Below are 15,778 nucleotides of genomic sequence, written 5' to 3'. Positions count from 1 at the left end.
TTTTAAGGCATTATCACTCTAGGCTAATATAGGACTTTCAGAGAATTACTATGAATTACAAAAATACTAGGAAGGAAGAAGTATATAATTAGAAATACATTATTTTATATTGTCTTACAGGCCACTTTACAAATAAGCATTCATATATAGAATCCCAAACGATTAAAGACTCGACTTCTCACTGTTTTCACATACAACAGTCATGTCCCATGTTCTAGTCCTGTTAAACAGGAAATCTACTGTTAGTGATTGTACTTTAGTAATTGGATTTATTCATTTAATTCTGACGAATGTCGATCTCGGAAAGAAACAGTCACTTCTGTTTTCTCCAGATAAGAATTTTTTAATTATCAGAACAATGTTTCAGCATTTACAAAACTTTTTCTAAGCCTGTTTTTCAACTTTAGCTTGTCAACTCTAATCACAGAGTATGATAAACACTTGGAAGAAATGAGGGAACAGCTGCAGCTTTATCAGGTATGGATGTTTCTAACATATCAATACTACAAAATACTAAGAATATAGTCTTGAAATCTAGGCCATTAGTTTTCTCAATAAAGGAAAGTGTGCCTGCATCATGCTTCACAAACTTGCAGGACTGCAGTCTGCCTCAAGTGGATGAATGGAGAGCGTTCGTTCTATGACCAGATTGGGAGATTGTCCAATTTGCACAGAGTACTGTGAGTTTGGAATAGTGTTGTGAAATGAAACACACATGGTTTATTTCTTTAGGTGTTCTGATATGGTTGCAGGTATTTTCCTAGGTGACAATCAGGCGAGGCAGCTGTTTCCCTCTTTCCTCACAGGTCTGATCTTGGCTATGCAGTCCAGCTCACTCCTGTAGGTGCAGATAGCCACAGCGTTTTTCATTCTCAATAATTCTTCAGATTCAAATAAGTCTTTAAATGTGTTTTTTCATGGAGGTGGAGGGGGACTGTTCTCCTTTCAATCGCAGAAAAATGAAACCTGTTAGTGCTTCATATGATCATTAAACCTCAAACTTATATGTTTAATAATAAAAACCTGTGGCGTACAGAAAGCAATTTTTACTTGTGATTTACATGCAAATGTTGTACTCTAGTCTTGGTTTGATGCACCTGATTTGTTTGATCTGTCCCTCATAAAGATTTGGCAAATAAAGTTTTCAAGCTTGGCCGATTTCAGAAGGCAATAGAAGCACTATGGTTTTGTTGCACTGGTTAGTTAACGAACCAGTCTGTCTGACTCATGTAACTGAAGCTTCTCCTCGACTAATTCCTAAACTATTTTCTCAAATGCTTACTGCATAAAAGATGAGTTAACACTGTATCCCTATAATAACTTAATTAAGAATCAACCTGTAAGAGCAATATGAATTCTGAAAAGTTTAATGCTCATAATAACCTCTGAATGCTGAGGTATAACAGGACTTTCATTTAGTGTATTATGCTGCGTTAAATTGTCCATATTTTACAGTATCAGTCAGGATTAAAAGATGAAAGAATTACCAAAGCTTGTGTCGCTTCAATGAGTGCTTACTCTTGCATGTTTTTGTGTTAGGTACAAATGAGTGATATGAGGCTAAAATTTGAACAAGTCACCAAGGAAAATGAAAGGTAAATAATTACACTGCCCTGTCACTGCTGTTTTTTCTTTATTTCTAAACCTTGAAAAGCTTTTTTTCTGGCCCCTTGAAATCTTTTGTATCTACTTAATAGTTGAAGATTTCATAGTCACGAGCTTAATGTTAGTCTTTAAGTGCTTAGTATAGATTACAGTACCAGCTTTAGATTTAACCATATCTCTAAAGGACCTAGATATTAAACTATTTCAAACTCTTGCACTTATACAATATAACTTAATAGATTTAAATACGAATTCAAAGTAAATAGTATGTACAGATTGAAGGTATGGTATACTTCAGTTTTTTAAAAATATCCCTGTTTAATACTTTGCTCAACTTAATCCTTTGAATGTCAGGCTGCATGCAGAGTTGAAAGACGCTTTTGAGAAGCAACTGGAGGCTCTTCCTTTCATGCCTCTGGGAACTGATATTCCTGCAGATGAACGCATAGTGAGAAACCTTCAAGAGCAACTACAACTTACGAATCAAGTATGTGAGATGCAACATTTGTACTGTTTTATTTCTGTTGCTGTGCCTTGTTAGATTAAGGGAAGCTGTTTTACTTCTTCATTCAGAATGCATTTGTTCAGAGTTCCTCGAGACTATTTTGAGTCCCTCTTGACTTTCTGTAGCTAAAGAAACATGTACTTTCAACTTAAAGACCTGAAGGTACTTCTTTCCTAGGTTCATGTAAGAAGGTTTTAATATTATTTTGTGCCTGTAATTTTTCCTAGTTGACTTGATATTTATGTTGAATTCCTGACCAGGAAATCAATGCAATACTTTAATAAAACAAGCTACTACAGAAACTTTGTTCAATTAATCAAAAACATTGTAATATGATATGAGGAAGCAAGTATATGTGTGATATAGAAAATAATATTTAAATCTGAAAAGATAAGCAGATTTGGTTGAGCATATTACAATGATGTATCAATCCTATTGTATATGATTAAGCTGATGTTAATGACAGCTGAATTTTTGTGTTTGAATATTACATATACTGTAGGCCCACAGTAAATAACTGTAAAAGTTTGAGCTGTAAAAAAAAAAAAAAAAAATCTGTTAAACTTCAAGTTCACTTGTAGGTGGAATTTGAACTTTTAAGCATCTCTTTTTCTGCATCTGAATTTGTAGTTTTGTCTGCGTGGTTGTAATGTGTGCAGAGAAAGGTACAGAAAATGGTGTTTCTTCAAAATAAAAGTTAAAACCTCTCTTTTTAGAGAACGAGAGGTGAAGGTAAATGTGCTATGATAAACTGTTTTACACAAGCTTTTATGCTGTTTCTTAGGAAAAAGAACAAGCAATAGAGCTCTGGCAGACTGTATTACAAGAGCGTGATCGACTCCAGCAGCAGTACCAGGAACGCATGACTGAAACGCAGATTCATGTGGCAGAAAGGCAAAAACAGAAAGTAATTTTTGTTTGTTTTTGTTAATTTTGGAATGTCTTTCTATATTATAGAGATGAGATTCTGAGTCTGTGTGTAGTGAAACTGAACTTGGGGGGGGTTCTACCAGTGCTGTTAATTATTTTCCATAGTAGTTATCTAAGGTTGAGTAGTCAGGTGTGGTCACTGATTCATCAGATAAATGCACTGTTATAATTGGAAAAGTTTAAAATATATGGACAGGAACCTGAGGAATGCACTGAATTTGAGTCATCTTAGTGCGATATATATGTATGTGTGTACAACACACGTATATAAACAAATGCGTTTGAATTGCATGGTTGGAAATCTTAAGTAGATTTAAGTCTGGAAAAGTTGCTAGAGATTTCTGAATTATACAGTGGAAGTCTTTCTTGTTTTGTCCTATGTTTTGAATCCTGAATTTTGTGTGTAAGATTACAGTGGGATAGTGGGAAAAGTACTCTCCATTTCCTGTTTTAATTTAGTATAGAGGCATGTATAAACATATGAAAAGTTCACCAGTGTTCTTCTAATGCTAGTTTGCCTGTTTCTCTTCTGCTGTTTCTGGGGAAGGTCCTTCAGGAGGTCCTAGTTCAGAAAAGCTCTTTGGCTCTGTTGAGCTATATAACAATGCTCAGTGTGTGAAGAACTAATAGAAACTTCATGACTGTGTGTACCTCACTACAGATACTTCTAAGTCTGTAAAGAGATGTGATGAATTATTTAACATTTCCATTTTCAAGTACGCTAGACCTGTGGGCACAGTTACAGGTCTCATGGAACAGAATTTTATTTACTGATTTTTGCTCTTTTGTGGTATGAAGTCCACCTCAGCAGTATGCTATCTTCCAAGAAACAAAAATATCTGTATAGCTCTTTTGCTCCGTCAAATTTCATAACTATTTCAAGTTACAGTTATGAAGGCTCTTATATATGTGTAATTCCAGCTTTTTACTCGTGTTCCTTCTGTTTGACAACGTAACACAAGAAATAATTGTTACTGGTGATATACACGTAGTAGAACATACAGAAACATTGGTATCTGTTGGAGGGTTTAGGGTGTCATGAAAGGGTGGTTTCAGTTAAGTCACTTAAAGAATCACCATCAAATATATAAACAAAACAGTTTTAATAGGAATTTGTTGGAGTGCAGTTTCCAAAGTTCAATGGCAAGGTTCACTATTACTTACTATATGGGTAAGTTACACAAAGAAGCATCAAATTAAAATTAAGCTGGAATGATTTACACAGAGATTAAAGACATAAAAGGGTAAGGGAGACCTTCCCATTGAGTCATAAGGTTGAGAGTGGACCCCCTTGCTTTATTAAAATAGTTTATAGAGTTGGGGCATGGCTAGATCCAACCTTAGTGTGGGACTTGGTCAGCAGTTTAGGTCTAAAGGATGTAAGGAATATTCACAGTTTAAGGCTGATCATAGGATTTTGGTGGCACATAATCGTAGACTAATTTATCATTTACAAGGTGAATCAAATAGGATTTACTTATAAAAGTGGCTCAACTATAGATTCAAAAGGGTAATACTTATTATGAAGTTACTAAATCAATTCATACATCCAGGAATAGAAGTAGTTCCCCTCAAGCTCAGTGAAATACTCAAATCAAATGCCTTTGCATTTCTCAGTGGGCAGAGGGTTGAGCCTCAATGCAGGAAAATCAGCCCAGGCAGTGTCATCAGCTTTTGGCGGTGGTCTCCCTAGTACCACAGACTTGGAGTTTGTGACCTCCGAGAGGTGTCCTGCTCAGAGGGGAGGCGATTTCACAGCCCATTTCAGTGCAGGAGGGCCTCACTTAGAACCACTGATCATAGGTTCTGAGATGGTTGGCTTTAGTCATTGGTAATTTTTTTGTCCTGGCTGTGATCAGAGTCAGTAACAAATAGAACTTTTCCAAAATTCCATTGACAGTGGTACCGTACCACTTGGGAGTCATAATAAAGAGTGTTCCTAGGCTTTTTAGGGATGTTGTGGTCTAGATAAGGAATGCTCCAAGGCTAGCAGGTGGTGGTGTTGCTCAAGTAAGGGTTGTTTCTGGTACAGCCAGTGCAGTTTCCCACCTCAGCTGTGCAAGAGTTGCTAGTACAGTCAAGGGAGGCTTAACCACCCAACTCATTACACTGAGGCTAGGGCCTAACAGGGATTCCTGAGGCTGTAAAGTAGCCCAGGGAAGCAGGTCAGATGCACTGCCACATAGTGCTGTCAGATTCCACTTGTCATTGTTACCTAAATTCTTGGTGGTTTTTAATGCCACTGTAACAAGAATGAGGTTGAGCTGCCTTTTAAGCTTAAATGCTACTGGTCTCCCACAGAAAATGGCTTCTCAGTTAAACTCTTGTATTTTAGGTTTTGCTTTTAATGGAGGAGCAGAAAATAGCTATAGGAGGTAAATAGAGCTAGGTAAGGTCAACTAGAATTAGAATTGACAGGATGCAAAGATGAGAGAGGATATCCTTGTAAGGGTTGAAGATAGTAAATAAGGGAGTTGTTAGAGTAGGTTTTTGGCATATGCTTGGCCTTGAGACTGTCGGATAAACACAGTGCAATTAGTAGATATTCCAGCCTAGGGACTTGAGTCTTCTCTGTGCTCTAAAGACACTTGGCATGCTGCAGACGATTTCTCTGTGTTATGCTAGTTTTCCTAGGGTGACAAAGTTCATGTTCAGGGACTCAAGAGTTTAATCAAACAATTACTTGTATGGGCACAAGACATCCTGTGTGGCAAAGAGCAAATTAAATGTGTCCATACAGGCATTTTCTTGAGGGGTACGCATCTGCTGCTGTGCTTAATAGTAGCATCATAGTCTGTGTCACTCTTTAAAGGCAATACTTATGTATGCTTTCATACTTTGACAGTAAGTGTGTATGAGTTTTGGAAGGAGGCAATTTGTAAAGTGCAATTCAGATACATATTTCAGTAGTAAATCTAATCTTCCAGATTGCTAGGTCAACAGCTAATAGCAATCTAATCAAAATCTACAAAAGCATGCTGAATTTCCTGCAATGTGTATAATTTTTTAAAAAAATGTTTCGTTGACTATGAAACTCTCTAATTATATGCTCTTTATGATTACAATGATTATAAGAAGCTCTGAATTCTCTTTTTTAGGATCAACTGACTGGCTTTCAACAGTTGACTCGGCAACTTCATATAGCCAATGAGAAAATAGAGTTGGTAAGTAAAACTTTCTGAACAGTGACCTAGTAAACTTTTTTTTTCCTCTGCTAGAGTCTCAAAGTATGAAAGAAAAGCAAAAAGTCCTTTATACATACCTTTATACATTCTTGAAAAAAATTGTGCCACTCAGATTTGCAAACTTCTCTAGGGACCAGTGAAGAAAAAAGTACTAATAGCTTTTTTTTCCTGAACGGCAAACACCAGGTCAGGGTGGTTTGGAGTTCATATTGTGTGAGCTCTTTCTTCTAGAAGTCAGTGGTAAGCTTACTTACTCAGAATTTTAGTATGTGGTGAGTGTACTTGAGTCACACACTTAAGTAAGTTTTTCTTTTGTGAAGATGGTTTTAAATGATGACCTCTTATGTAGGCTAGCTCTGCCACGCATTTATCAATTCGTAGTTTGGCACTGCTGGCTTCTTTGTCATTGAATTTTTCAAGATTTTTTCTGAGCTCTAATCATCTGCTAGTGCTTCACCCATATCCATAGGTTATAAGACTTATTAGTCTTTAAGCTTTAACCTAGGACATCCAGGATTGACAAACAATTTTAATATCATACAAAAGTCAAGGTGAAGTTTCTGGCTGAGCAGCTGCTTCTCTGAAAGACATGATTCCTGTGTGATCTTTTTAAATTTATTTTAATTTGTTTGTTGGATGCTAGCAGTGCAGAAAGACTCCTAACCTACTCTAGACAGTCCATTTTTTTCTGTCCTCATCACTGGAACTTTTTTCCTCACATCTGACCTCCTGTTAAAATATAAGCCTGTTTATTTTGTGTGAAATGTAGATATGAAGGAAATATTCCTACATTCTGTCACAGTGCCTCTGTTACTGGAAACTTTTATATTGCTATCTTTTCCCTTTTCCTGCTCTTTCTGTTCTGCTCAAAGCAAGTTAAGTCTTCACGTGTTCTTTGACAATGTTTTTAAGATGTGTAATCATTCTTCTTGCTCACCTTCAAATTCTTTTCAATTGTGCTGTCATTCTTGAACTGTGGTGCTGGTAACAGCATAATACTCCAATTGAGCCCTTACCAGTGCTGAGTAGTAGTATATTGCATAATACTACAGAATTGTGTCTTGCAAGCAGTTGTCCTGTTTGCAAGCTATTTAGTTAATATTAATAAAAGCAAAATAATGCACTGAGTACAGGTAGTCGGTGATGGTCTCAAGATTAACTGTTCTCTAAGGACAGATACTTTAGAGTTAGTGGAGGGTTTCTGTCTGAAAAGTCTTGAGCACATACAATGATGAGCTTTTAAAGCAGTTTTGCTGAGGATTTGGCTCTGTTTGATCTGCCATTACAAGCAAATCAGTAGTAGGTACCTTAAAACAAACAGAATCACTGAATGCCTAAAAGCATAAAAGTGGAAAGAAATGGTGTGAAGAGGAGACAGTCAAGTGTGTGAACTCTTTGAAAGAGATGAATTGGATGATGTTAAGATAGAGAGAGATCATTATTTGTTTGCATTATCCAAAAAACGTTTGGCAAGGTCTGTTAACAATGGCATAAAGTTATGGGCTAAAAAAGCATTGCCTTTTCTTGAACTAACAAACTGAAAAATAGGAAGTAAAGAGGCAGAATAATTAGTCAAGATTTTTAATTGTGGCAAAACAGCTGTGCTTCCTAGGTGTGCTCAGGTTAGAGTTGTTCAGCATATTTATAAATGTTCTGGAAATGAGATTCAGTACTGAGGCAACAGTGTTAACTACTTATGTTAAACTATTTAAGGTAGTGAAAACTGAAGTAAATGGCAGAAATTTGTAGAAAGATCTGATTATGTTGAGTATCTGAGTGAATTTTGCTTAACATTTCATTGGTATTAATAAAAGCAAAATCATGCACGTGGGCAAGAGGGAGCTTTTGCTTTGGGTACTCTGTGATGGTCTTGAAATTAACTTGCCACTCAGAATAAGTATTTTAGAAGTAGGAAGTGTCTAAAACAATCCTTTAGCAGCAATCAAAAAAGCAAGAAGAATGTTGGCAATTACTGGGGGTAGAGGTGGGTAAGGAATATATTGTGCATAAATCCATAGTACAGTAGCATCTTGAATGCTGCTTGCAGTTGTGGTCATCTCTACTATTTCAATGTAAGGTATATGTAAGATCTAGAAAAGACTAGTAGGGTGACAAAAATATAAAATGATTCTGAAAGGAGAAGACAGTTGAAGGAGAAAGCCATAGTGCTGGAGGTGTCAGTCATAGTAAAAACGAAGGAGGAGCAATCGCTCCATCTTTTTCTTAGATTTAAACAAACTAATTCTTTCCAGCAGTATGTGGTCTACTGTGGTATTCACTGTCACAAGGTATTCTAGATACCTAAACTACATGGAAATGCAGATGGTAGATCTGAGTTATTACAGTTCTCATCTCAGGAAGTTCTTATACTACCAAAATATGGGGAAAGAGGGGGATAATTAGGTAACATCACTATGCACTTGCCTTTGTAAAATTCTCTACATAAACCTTGGCACTTGGGAGACCAGGCACAGTGTTAAATAGACCTTATTAGCTAATGTATGATATTATATTCTGTAGAAATGCCCAATAAAAATTCTGAATCTGTAACATTTTCAATACAATAAAGAACATGTTCCTAAATATCTCCTTATTTTGCAGAGCAATCAACAGTTTCTGAAAACTGTAACAGAACAGAACGTGGAACTAGAACAGCTACGAAAACAACTGAGGTATAAACCAGGCAATTTAAAAAAATTATTAAATATCTTTTCTATAGCTGTTTTGAACCTGCTGCTGTATCATGGGCCTTGCTTGTACGGGAAACTGACTTGATAGTGGTAGTTATGATGGTTTCAGTAAATTCCGTTTGTTTAGAAGTGTGTGCATCATAAGTGCTAGGGTAGCATATTTCCATTTAGTTTTATTTGGTTCAGCTGTTTCCTGAAATAGTGAACATTTGCCCTTTAATTTAAAAGAAACAAAGTGTTGGTATCACAGCAAGATTGACTCTGAAGATAGATTTCCATTAGAATACAGTTTGCTCAAAATCCAGTTACATAATAACTCATTAGAAAACTTCCATTCACTGTTTCTCAATAAAAAGCTCTAAACCATAGGCTTTTTGAAAGTTAGAGGTCAGGGAAGTGTTAATTATATTCCTGAAGTATATCAAGGAAAATGAGAAAAATACCTGCAACACAACTTCAGATTATTTGTATTTACAGCCAAAGTCTGTTCAATGCCAGTTTACTGATCTGTTAACTCTTTTAATTAGTGATGGCTGAGGTCAAAATAAATTTCATTTCAGTAAACGGTGAATTTGTGAAGTGACAATAAAAAGGAAATGATTATTTTAAAAAGTTTATTTAAAGTTCCAGGTAATGTTATACAAAGAAAAAGTCACTGATTGATAAACTTTCAAGTTTAATAAGCTTAAAATTTGTGATGCACTCTAAATTGTGGTTTCATTATTAAATTTTCCTTTGATTTTTAGTTACTGTAATTTCCTTTGATACCGTGATCAAAATATTTAATATGAACTGCTATGATGTTTTAGTTATTACCTTTTGATTTTCAAGAACATCACCCCAACAGTGGTAAAACCATTTCCATTTTTATGTAAACAGTTTAAGATGGCCCTGGCTCTGTGTGTTTGCATGCACATGTGTTCGTGCACTCAGTTTCATATGCAGCTTTTGCAGGTAACGCTGGTATGTAGAAACCTAGGTGGGCTGAGTGCGTACTGATGCTGATTTTTATCCCTCCAAGAAAGAATGGCTGCATCAGACGTTCCCTCTCCTCTGTCACAGACCCATACAAAATATTACATGAAGAGCCATTGGTAACTGTTTTAATGCAAAGTTTATCACTGTAAAGACCTGGTGTTTCAGATTTCAGCATCTGTGCAGTGACTAGAGTACTAATTGTAGATCTTAAAGTTACTGTGTCGCAATACCCGTAGTAAAAATCTACAGGTTTAGAATGAATGAACAGATTAATTAGCGTTAAGTATTGGTCGTTGTTGAATGTTTGGATACAACCAATTTTAAATTTTTTAATTTTAAATTTTTATATTAAACTTTCTTGCTGTTAGAGCAATAAAAATCAGCTGCTTCTAGTATTAAGCTTTCACCCCCTGCTTGGTACGTCATGGTTTACTTACTAGAAGAATTTTGTTTTAAACAATGTTTATTTTTATGTTTCCTTTGTACAATAAATTTAGGAAAAGAACCTGCTTACAAATGCCAAGTTACCTCAATCATCGAAGATGTGGTTTTGAGGCAGACTTCTTAGCACCTCGCATTTTTATTAGCAAGAATTTTTCCATGGAAAAACTATTTTTTTCAAAATAGTGTGTTTTGGAAGAGGAAAATACTATGGCAAGCAATCAAAGGGCTAAGCTGATATTCAAGTTATTTGCTAAAATAAAGTAATTCCAAACTCAGACATCACTTGGAATTTGGTTGTGCATGCTACTATTCTTTAAAAAGAAAGAACAACATTTTCATATTCCTGCTTCTTTGGAATTTCTTTCCTTCCAGAAGGTATTAGTATTGAGTTACTGTTACCTCATTCATCTATAAATCTTTGGTCTCGAATTGACATGCTTACATTGATTCATGTAATAAGTATGTATGAAGGCAATTAGCATTAACTGAACCTGTGTTAGATATTCAATAAATGCCATCAACATTCAGTTTATTACTGTATTTGTAACACTCAGTGGATTTGACTTTAAAAAACCCAACCAAACAAAAAACACCCACAAAAAAATCCCCTAAGCAAACAAACAAAAAACCCCTTAAAATCATACAGGTTCTGGTTGAGCAGCCAGTTAAGTGCTTTTGTCAAAATTGCAGATGTCATGGTTTCTTCTTTTTTTTTTTTTTCTTCTGTCAAAATTGCAGATGTCATTATTTCTTTTTGTCTCATCTTTATTTCCTTTTTTACAAGGAAGCTCCTTTTTAGGCTTGATCCTTGGAGTTAAATGCAGTTCTTCAGTGATACTGAAGTGATAATTTGATCAAATAATTTAGAATGTGGCATGACAACCAAAATGGTCAGACTCTTTGATTCAGAGCCGTGCCCACGCTGAAGGATCTCTGTAACTCTCTGTATGGCACTGGGTGTGGATAGTAGAAAGGAAGTGCATGTTTTCTGCTTAAACTGCTGCTTCATGAAGAAGGTATATTAAGAGGCTGAAATCCCTGAGACTGACTGAAAGCTAGTGGATCATCTTGCTCTGAACTTTTATTCACACACACTCAAATATCTCTGCATGTTTTTGATTAGGTGCTGTTTTATAAACAGTGAAAGTGTGAGTGAATTTAGACTTCCATCTAAGTATCCACAGGGCTGGAGTAATCCTCTTCTGCTTGGTTCAGAACACTAGATTTCTGATTTTAATATGTTCTATTTGGGGCAAGACTGCTCAACACGTGGTTTAAGTCAATCAAAGCAGAACTGCATGCCATTAATAAATGGACAATCAGTGGCCTATACATTAATGATCAATAGTAATAATATAACAGGTAAATCATGACACTAGGCATTTGCAATATATCACTGAAGAAACATAAATCTCTAAACAGCCTGTTGTAGTTGATGCCGTGAAGTACCGCTCTTGCGCGCTTGCTTGCTCTTACAGAGGTACACACCCCCTCTCTCACAGGAGGCGTGGGTTTAGGGTACGTGCACAACGCACGGATACTCCCTTTTTGGGAAATACATGTTCCCTCATCTACACACCTTTCATGCTGGAGGTGTGGGTCTTCCAGCTTTATGCGTTCTTGTGCCACTCCCTGAAGGCTGCTACTGGTGCCCTGCTGAGAAGGCAGCCCTTGAGTTCCCACGTGCCCACCTGGTGTGTTGGTCCCCGTGTGTCTCACCTGTGGTGCCACCTGGGTGTAGGCCGTTCCTGGGGTCTGCTGGGGCAGCAGCTCTCGGGCTTGGGAAAAGGTGGTAATGCCAGTGGGGTGTCTCCTGGCATGTTGCAGCTTTGCTGCTGGGCTCTCACTCTAAGGTCCGTCACCCACAATTGCAAGTTTTTGTGTTTCCTTTCAAGTTGTTGCTTTTCAGAAGTCTCTGTAGTTGCTTCATCTGACTGGTGTTGATCATGAGCAACCTTTGTCATTGTTGCTCTCCACGTAGCATCTCAGTTTTGGGCAAAGAGGCTCTTGGAGGAATTTCGCATTTCTGATTATGAGCACTGATTATGCTCACTTCTCTTTTAGATTAGCTAAAAGTCCTTGCAACCCCTAAAGCATTACTATATTAAACTTAAAAAGCTAATGATGGCAGTACATATGCTGTACTATTTATATACTATTACACTAGCTATTACAGAGTCATAGTCTGTCATGCATAAAGGCAATGTAGTATTTGATGTATTTCTATACAGAATTTAGGTTTAAACAGATTTCATTTATATGCTAGAATTTTTACTAATTAATAGTGCTTTGGTGTTTCAAAGCTCTGTTGTATACAGTTAATCGTGTAGTCCACTGTATTACTGCTCTCTTGAATTAACTACTAGCGGCTGCCTCTGGAGAGGGTACGCTTAACGGTCGGTGACTGAACGGTCTTCACCAGTGACATGAACTGTTGAGTTCAGCTGCGAGTATTAAAAATGTCTTAATCTATATGCTAATGAAATATTTTTAAAGATCTGTAGATAAAACATATAAACTAAGAAACTTGGTATTGCTAGAGCATTTCAGAATCTTAAGGCTTTTAAACAGATAACGTGCCGGGATTATGTTAAGGATCTATTGCACAGTGAGAATAAAAGCTGCGTCTTTAGAATCAATGTGTTCCCTGTTAAACACACACTTTTGAATTTTATCTGAATTTGGTCATTAAAATTTACTTTTATGACTTAAGCTGTGCTGAGTTTTATGACCACTTCAGATTTATTTTATTTTTCGCTGCTTATGATGGATTTTAAGGTTTGGTTTGGTTTTGGGTTACAGCACGTTTTAAATATTTTTGGGGAAGCAACTGAATGTCTTCATAAATTTGACGGTTTTTCTTTGTAGGAGAAAGTTGTGTGATTCAAATGGAGCAAGATCAAAGTTTTGGACTTGCAATGAGGCCTATGCATCTGGGAATAATGTTTTTATCTTTGTTTTTGCTTTTTAAGGAAATCATAACGAAATTAGCTGTTCTGATTAATTATTTGCTGTAGAGTTGCTAGCATTATGTGTATTTTGCTTAAGATTTTCACACAGGTATATTATGCTTTTGTCTTTTATGGCCATTAAATCAAAATTATTATTTCTATAAGGAGTTTTTCCTTGAAGTTGATTCTTAAAAGTATTAAATATTTCCTAGCTTCTTTCATGACTATTAGTGCTCCAGTTTTCATTAGCTTATGTTTGCTCTTTTTTAACTTCCTGATATATTCAGTCATTAGTCTTTAAATTTAGCCTAATATGCAGCCTGAATAATTGGGTTACACCCCAGGTGAAGGACACTCTATGTCTTTCTGTTCCCAAGTCAGAGGAGTAGGATGGTTGCTCATTTTAATAAGCTTTTCTACTGAAGAGGAACTCTTGATTCATTAACTAGTCCTTTTTTGTTTGTTTGTTTTCCTTTTTCTGTTTCAGCTTATAAAACTTGTTCAGATTACAAAGCACATCAGTTAAATTCCTCAGAAGTGGTTAATGATAGGTTTTTTTTTTAATTCCTAGTCAAATTGCTTTAAAAAGTGAAATCTAATTCTGAAAAAGATTTCTCTAGTAAGTATTTGTGGCCAATTATATTTAAGTTACTGAATCACTTAAATTTTTTTGGTTGCCTAGTCTTCCCAAGTATTTAATCAACACATACACCTTCCTGTTAAGCTATCTTTAAAAAGTCATTTCCACAGGACAGTTTAATGAATTTGGTATTGTTCTCTCGCTCTGCCACATAGTAAGGAGAAGAAGAGGGAAATGTTTTCTGCCCTATAGTAACACTATTATGAAATCTGACTGCCCTTTACAGCTATTTCAACAAAGTTGTAACAGAGCTGGTTTTCCCCCCTTTAATAATTGAAGTCTAATTCATAGACTGTTTTCTTTATACAGGCAAGCCAAAATAGATGCACAGACAGCAAATGCTAAAGTTGATGAAATGACCAGATTGACAGAGAAGCTTCAAAGCCAATTGGAAAGAAAGGTATTTTCGAGAAAGGAATCATTTTCTGTTGCAATTGAATGGCTAGTCAGTTAACTGAATGCTGATGTTAAATTAATCACAAGTTGTTCTCTAACTTGTTTTCTGTTAGTATATCTTTATTTTGTTGAGGGAAGCTCAGATTATGTCTTGGTAATATATATATTCTTTCTAGGAAGAAGATGTGATATCTGCCCAGCAAAGAGAAACAGCGTCTGACAAACGCTTGCAGCAAATGCAGTCTAGTATAAAACAATTAGAAACAAGGTAAAACTAGCTCATTTGGTGTTAATAGCAGGTTACATGCAAGTGAGATAGAATACTACATTCTTTTCAGCCTCTGGGTTTTGTGTTCCTGAGCGGTTCTGTTTTGTCAGATATGCTTGGCTGCTTTCTATGTTCTTTATTCTATTCTGCAGCCTTTCAGAACAGCTTCTGATCTCAGTGTCTTTAAAATGCTAAAACAGTCCACCTGATTTTATTGACTGTAATGGAGAAAAAATGAGGCATATTTTTTCGTTCTAGTGCATAAATTCTAGTAACTCAACTCTTGTTAGCTGTAGGTGGAGTTCTGAAGAAAAACATTCACATGGGAATGTGAAAATGTTTATGTAAGCTAGCTGTTTTTGAGGTGAATACTGTTTTTATCTTTCCATGTTAAATAAGATTTGGAATCAGGTCTTAGTTCCACCATCTTAGTACAAAAAGGTTATTTAATAAAACTGTTAAAGCACATTTCTTAAACAAATGCTAGTTACAAAAGTTTGAATACCTGCCAAGGAGCGGAACTTTAACTCCAGGGCTATCTACTGGAAGATGTAAGACTTGATCGGGTTCTTTTGTCTGGATTTTTTTCCCCCCTTCACTTCCCAAGGGTACGACACCTAGCTGAGCACAGTGATTTTGATTCAAGTGTCACAAACACTTAAATTATTAACGTTAGTCAGACCACCTGATAGCTAAGAAGAATTCGTAAATTTCTTAGTTGTGTGAGTGTTCACCTTCCACTCTTGGTCACAGCCTTGTGAGCGTGATTAGCAGACTCCTCAATAACTCTAGAAACCAAGTAATTACTAGCAACCTAACCTTGTGACTATGTGGTCAAGTACTGCCTCGAGGAGTTGCACAGACTTGTGTGGCTAGCTCTACTTCATTATTTTCACTGCCCTAAGCGTTGTGGAGGGGCTTAAGTGTATTTTAGAATGTCTTAGAAATCAGCTGGTTTCATTATTTTCTATATGAAAATTTCTATAGGCTTTTGGCTCTACAAAAATGGAGTGGTTGTCTGTCTTTGTGTGTTTTATGACAAACATGTCAGAAAGTAAAAAAGCATTGCTGCTTGAAAAGGCAGCCCAAGCGTTGCCAAGGTGCTCACTGTGGATATTTAGAACCATGCACTTCATTGAACCAGCATCACTTGTGGAACTTCCTGAGATTTTTTTTTAAGGATACC

At 36.2% G+C, this 15,778-nt stretch overlaps 1 protein-coding gene across 5 annotated transcripts in view; it reads left to right on the top strand.

Annotated features, from left to right (window-relative positions):
- The window catches only part of SCLT1 (sodium channel and clathrin linker 1), a 43,391-nt gene that overhangs the window by 4,690 nt on the left and 22,923 nt on the right, over positions 1-15,778 (top strand). For 4 of the 5 annotated variants that reach the window (XR_008746154.1, XR_008746155.1, XM_027788342.2 and 1 more), the window contains exons 4-11: positions 408-477; positions 1,540-1,595; positions 1,960-2,092; positions 2,895-3,017; positions 6,139-6,204; positions 8,827-8,897; positions 14,238-14,328; positions 14,501-14,592. Coding sequence is in view for 3 of the 5 variants with exons in the window: in XM_027788342.2 (XP_027644143.2) it covers positions 408-477; positions 1,540-1,595; positions 1,960-2,092; positions 2,895-3,017; positions 6,139-6,204; positions 8,827-8,897; positions 14,238-14,328; positions 14,501-14,592 (702 nt within the window). In the remaining 2 variants the exon portion in view is untranslated. The remainder of the gene's footprint in view (positions 1-407; positions 478-1,539; positions 1,596-1,959; positions 2,093-2,894; positions 3,018-6,138; positions 6,205-8,826; positions 8,898-14,237; positions 14,329-14,500; positions 14,593-15,778) is intronic. The other variant, XM_027788344.2, reaches the window with a different exon arrangement.

This window comes from Falco peregrinus, chromosome 2, assembly GCF_023634155.1.
Source record: "Falco peregrinus isolate bFalPer1 chromosome 2, bFalPer1.pri, whole genome shotgun sequence".
Taxonomy (NCBI): Eukaryota; Metazoa; Chordata; class Aves; order Falconiformes; family Falconidae; genus Falco; species Falco peregrinus.
Note: the sequence above shows the minus strand (reverse complement) of the source record. Positions and strands in the feature narration are given on the sequence as shown.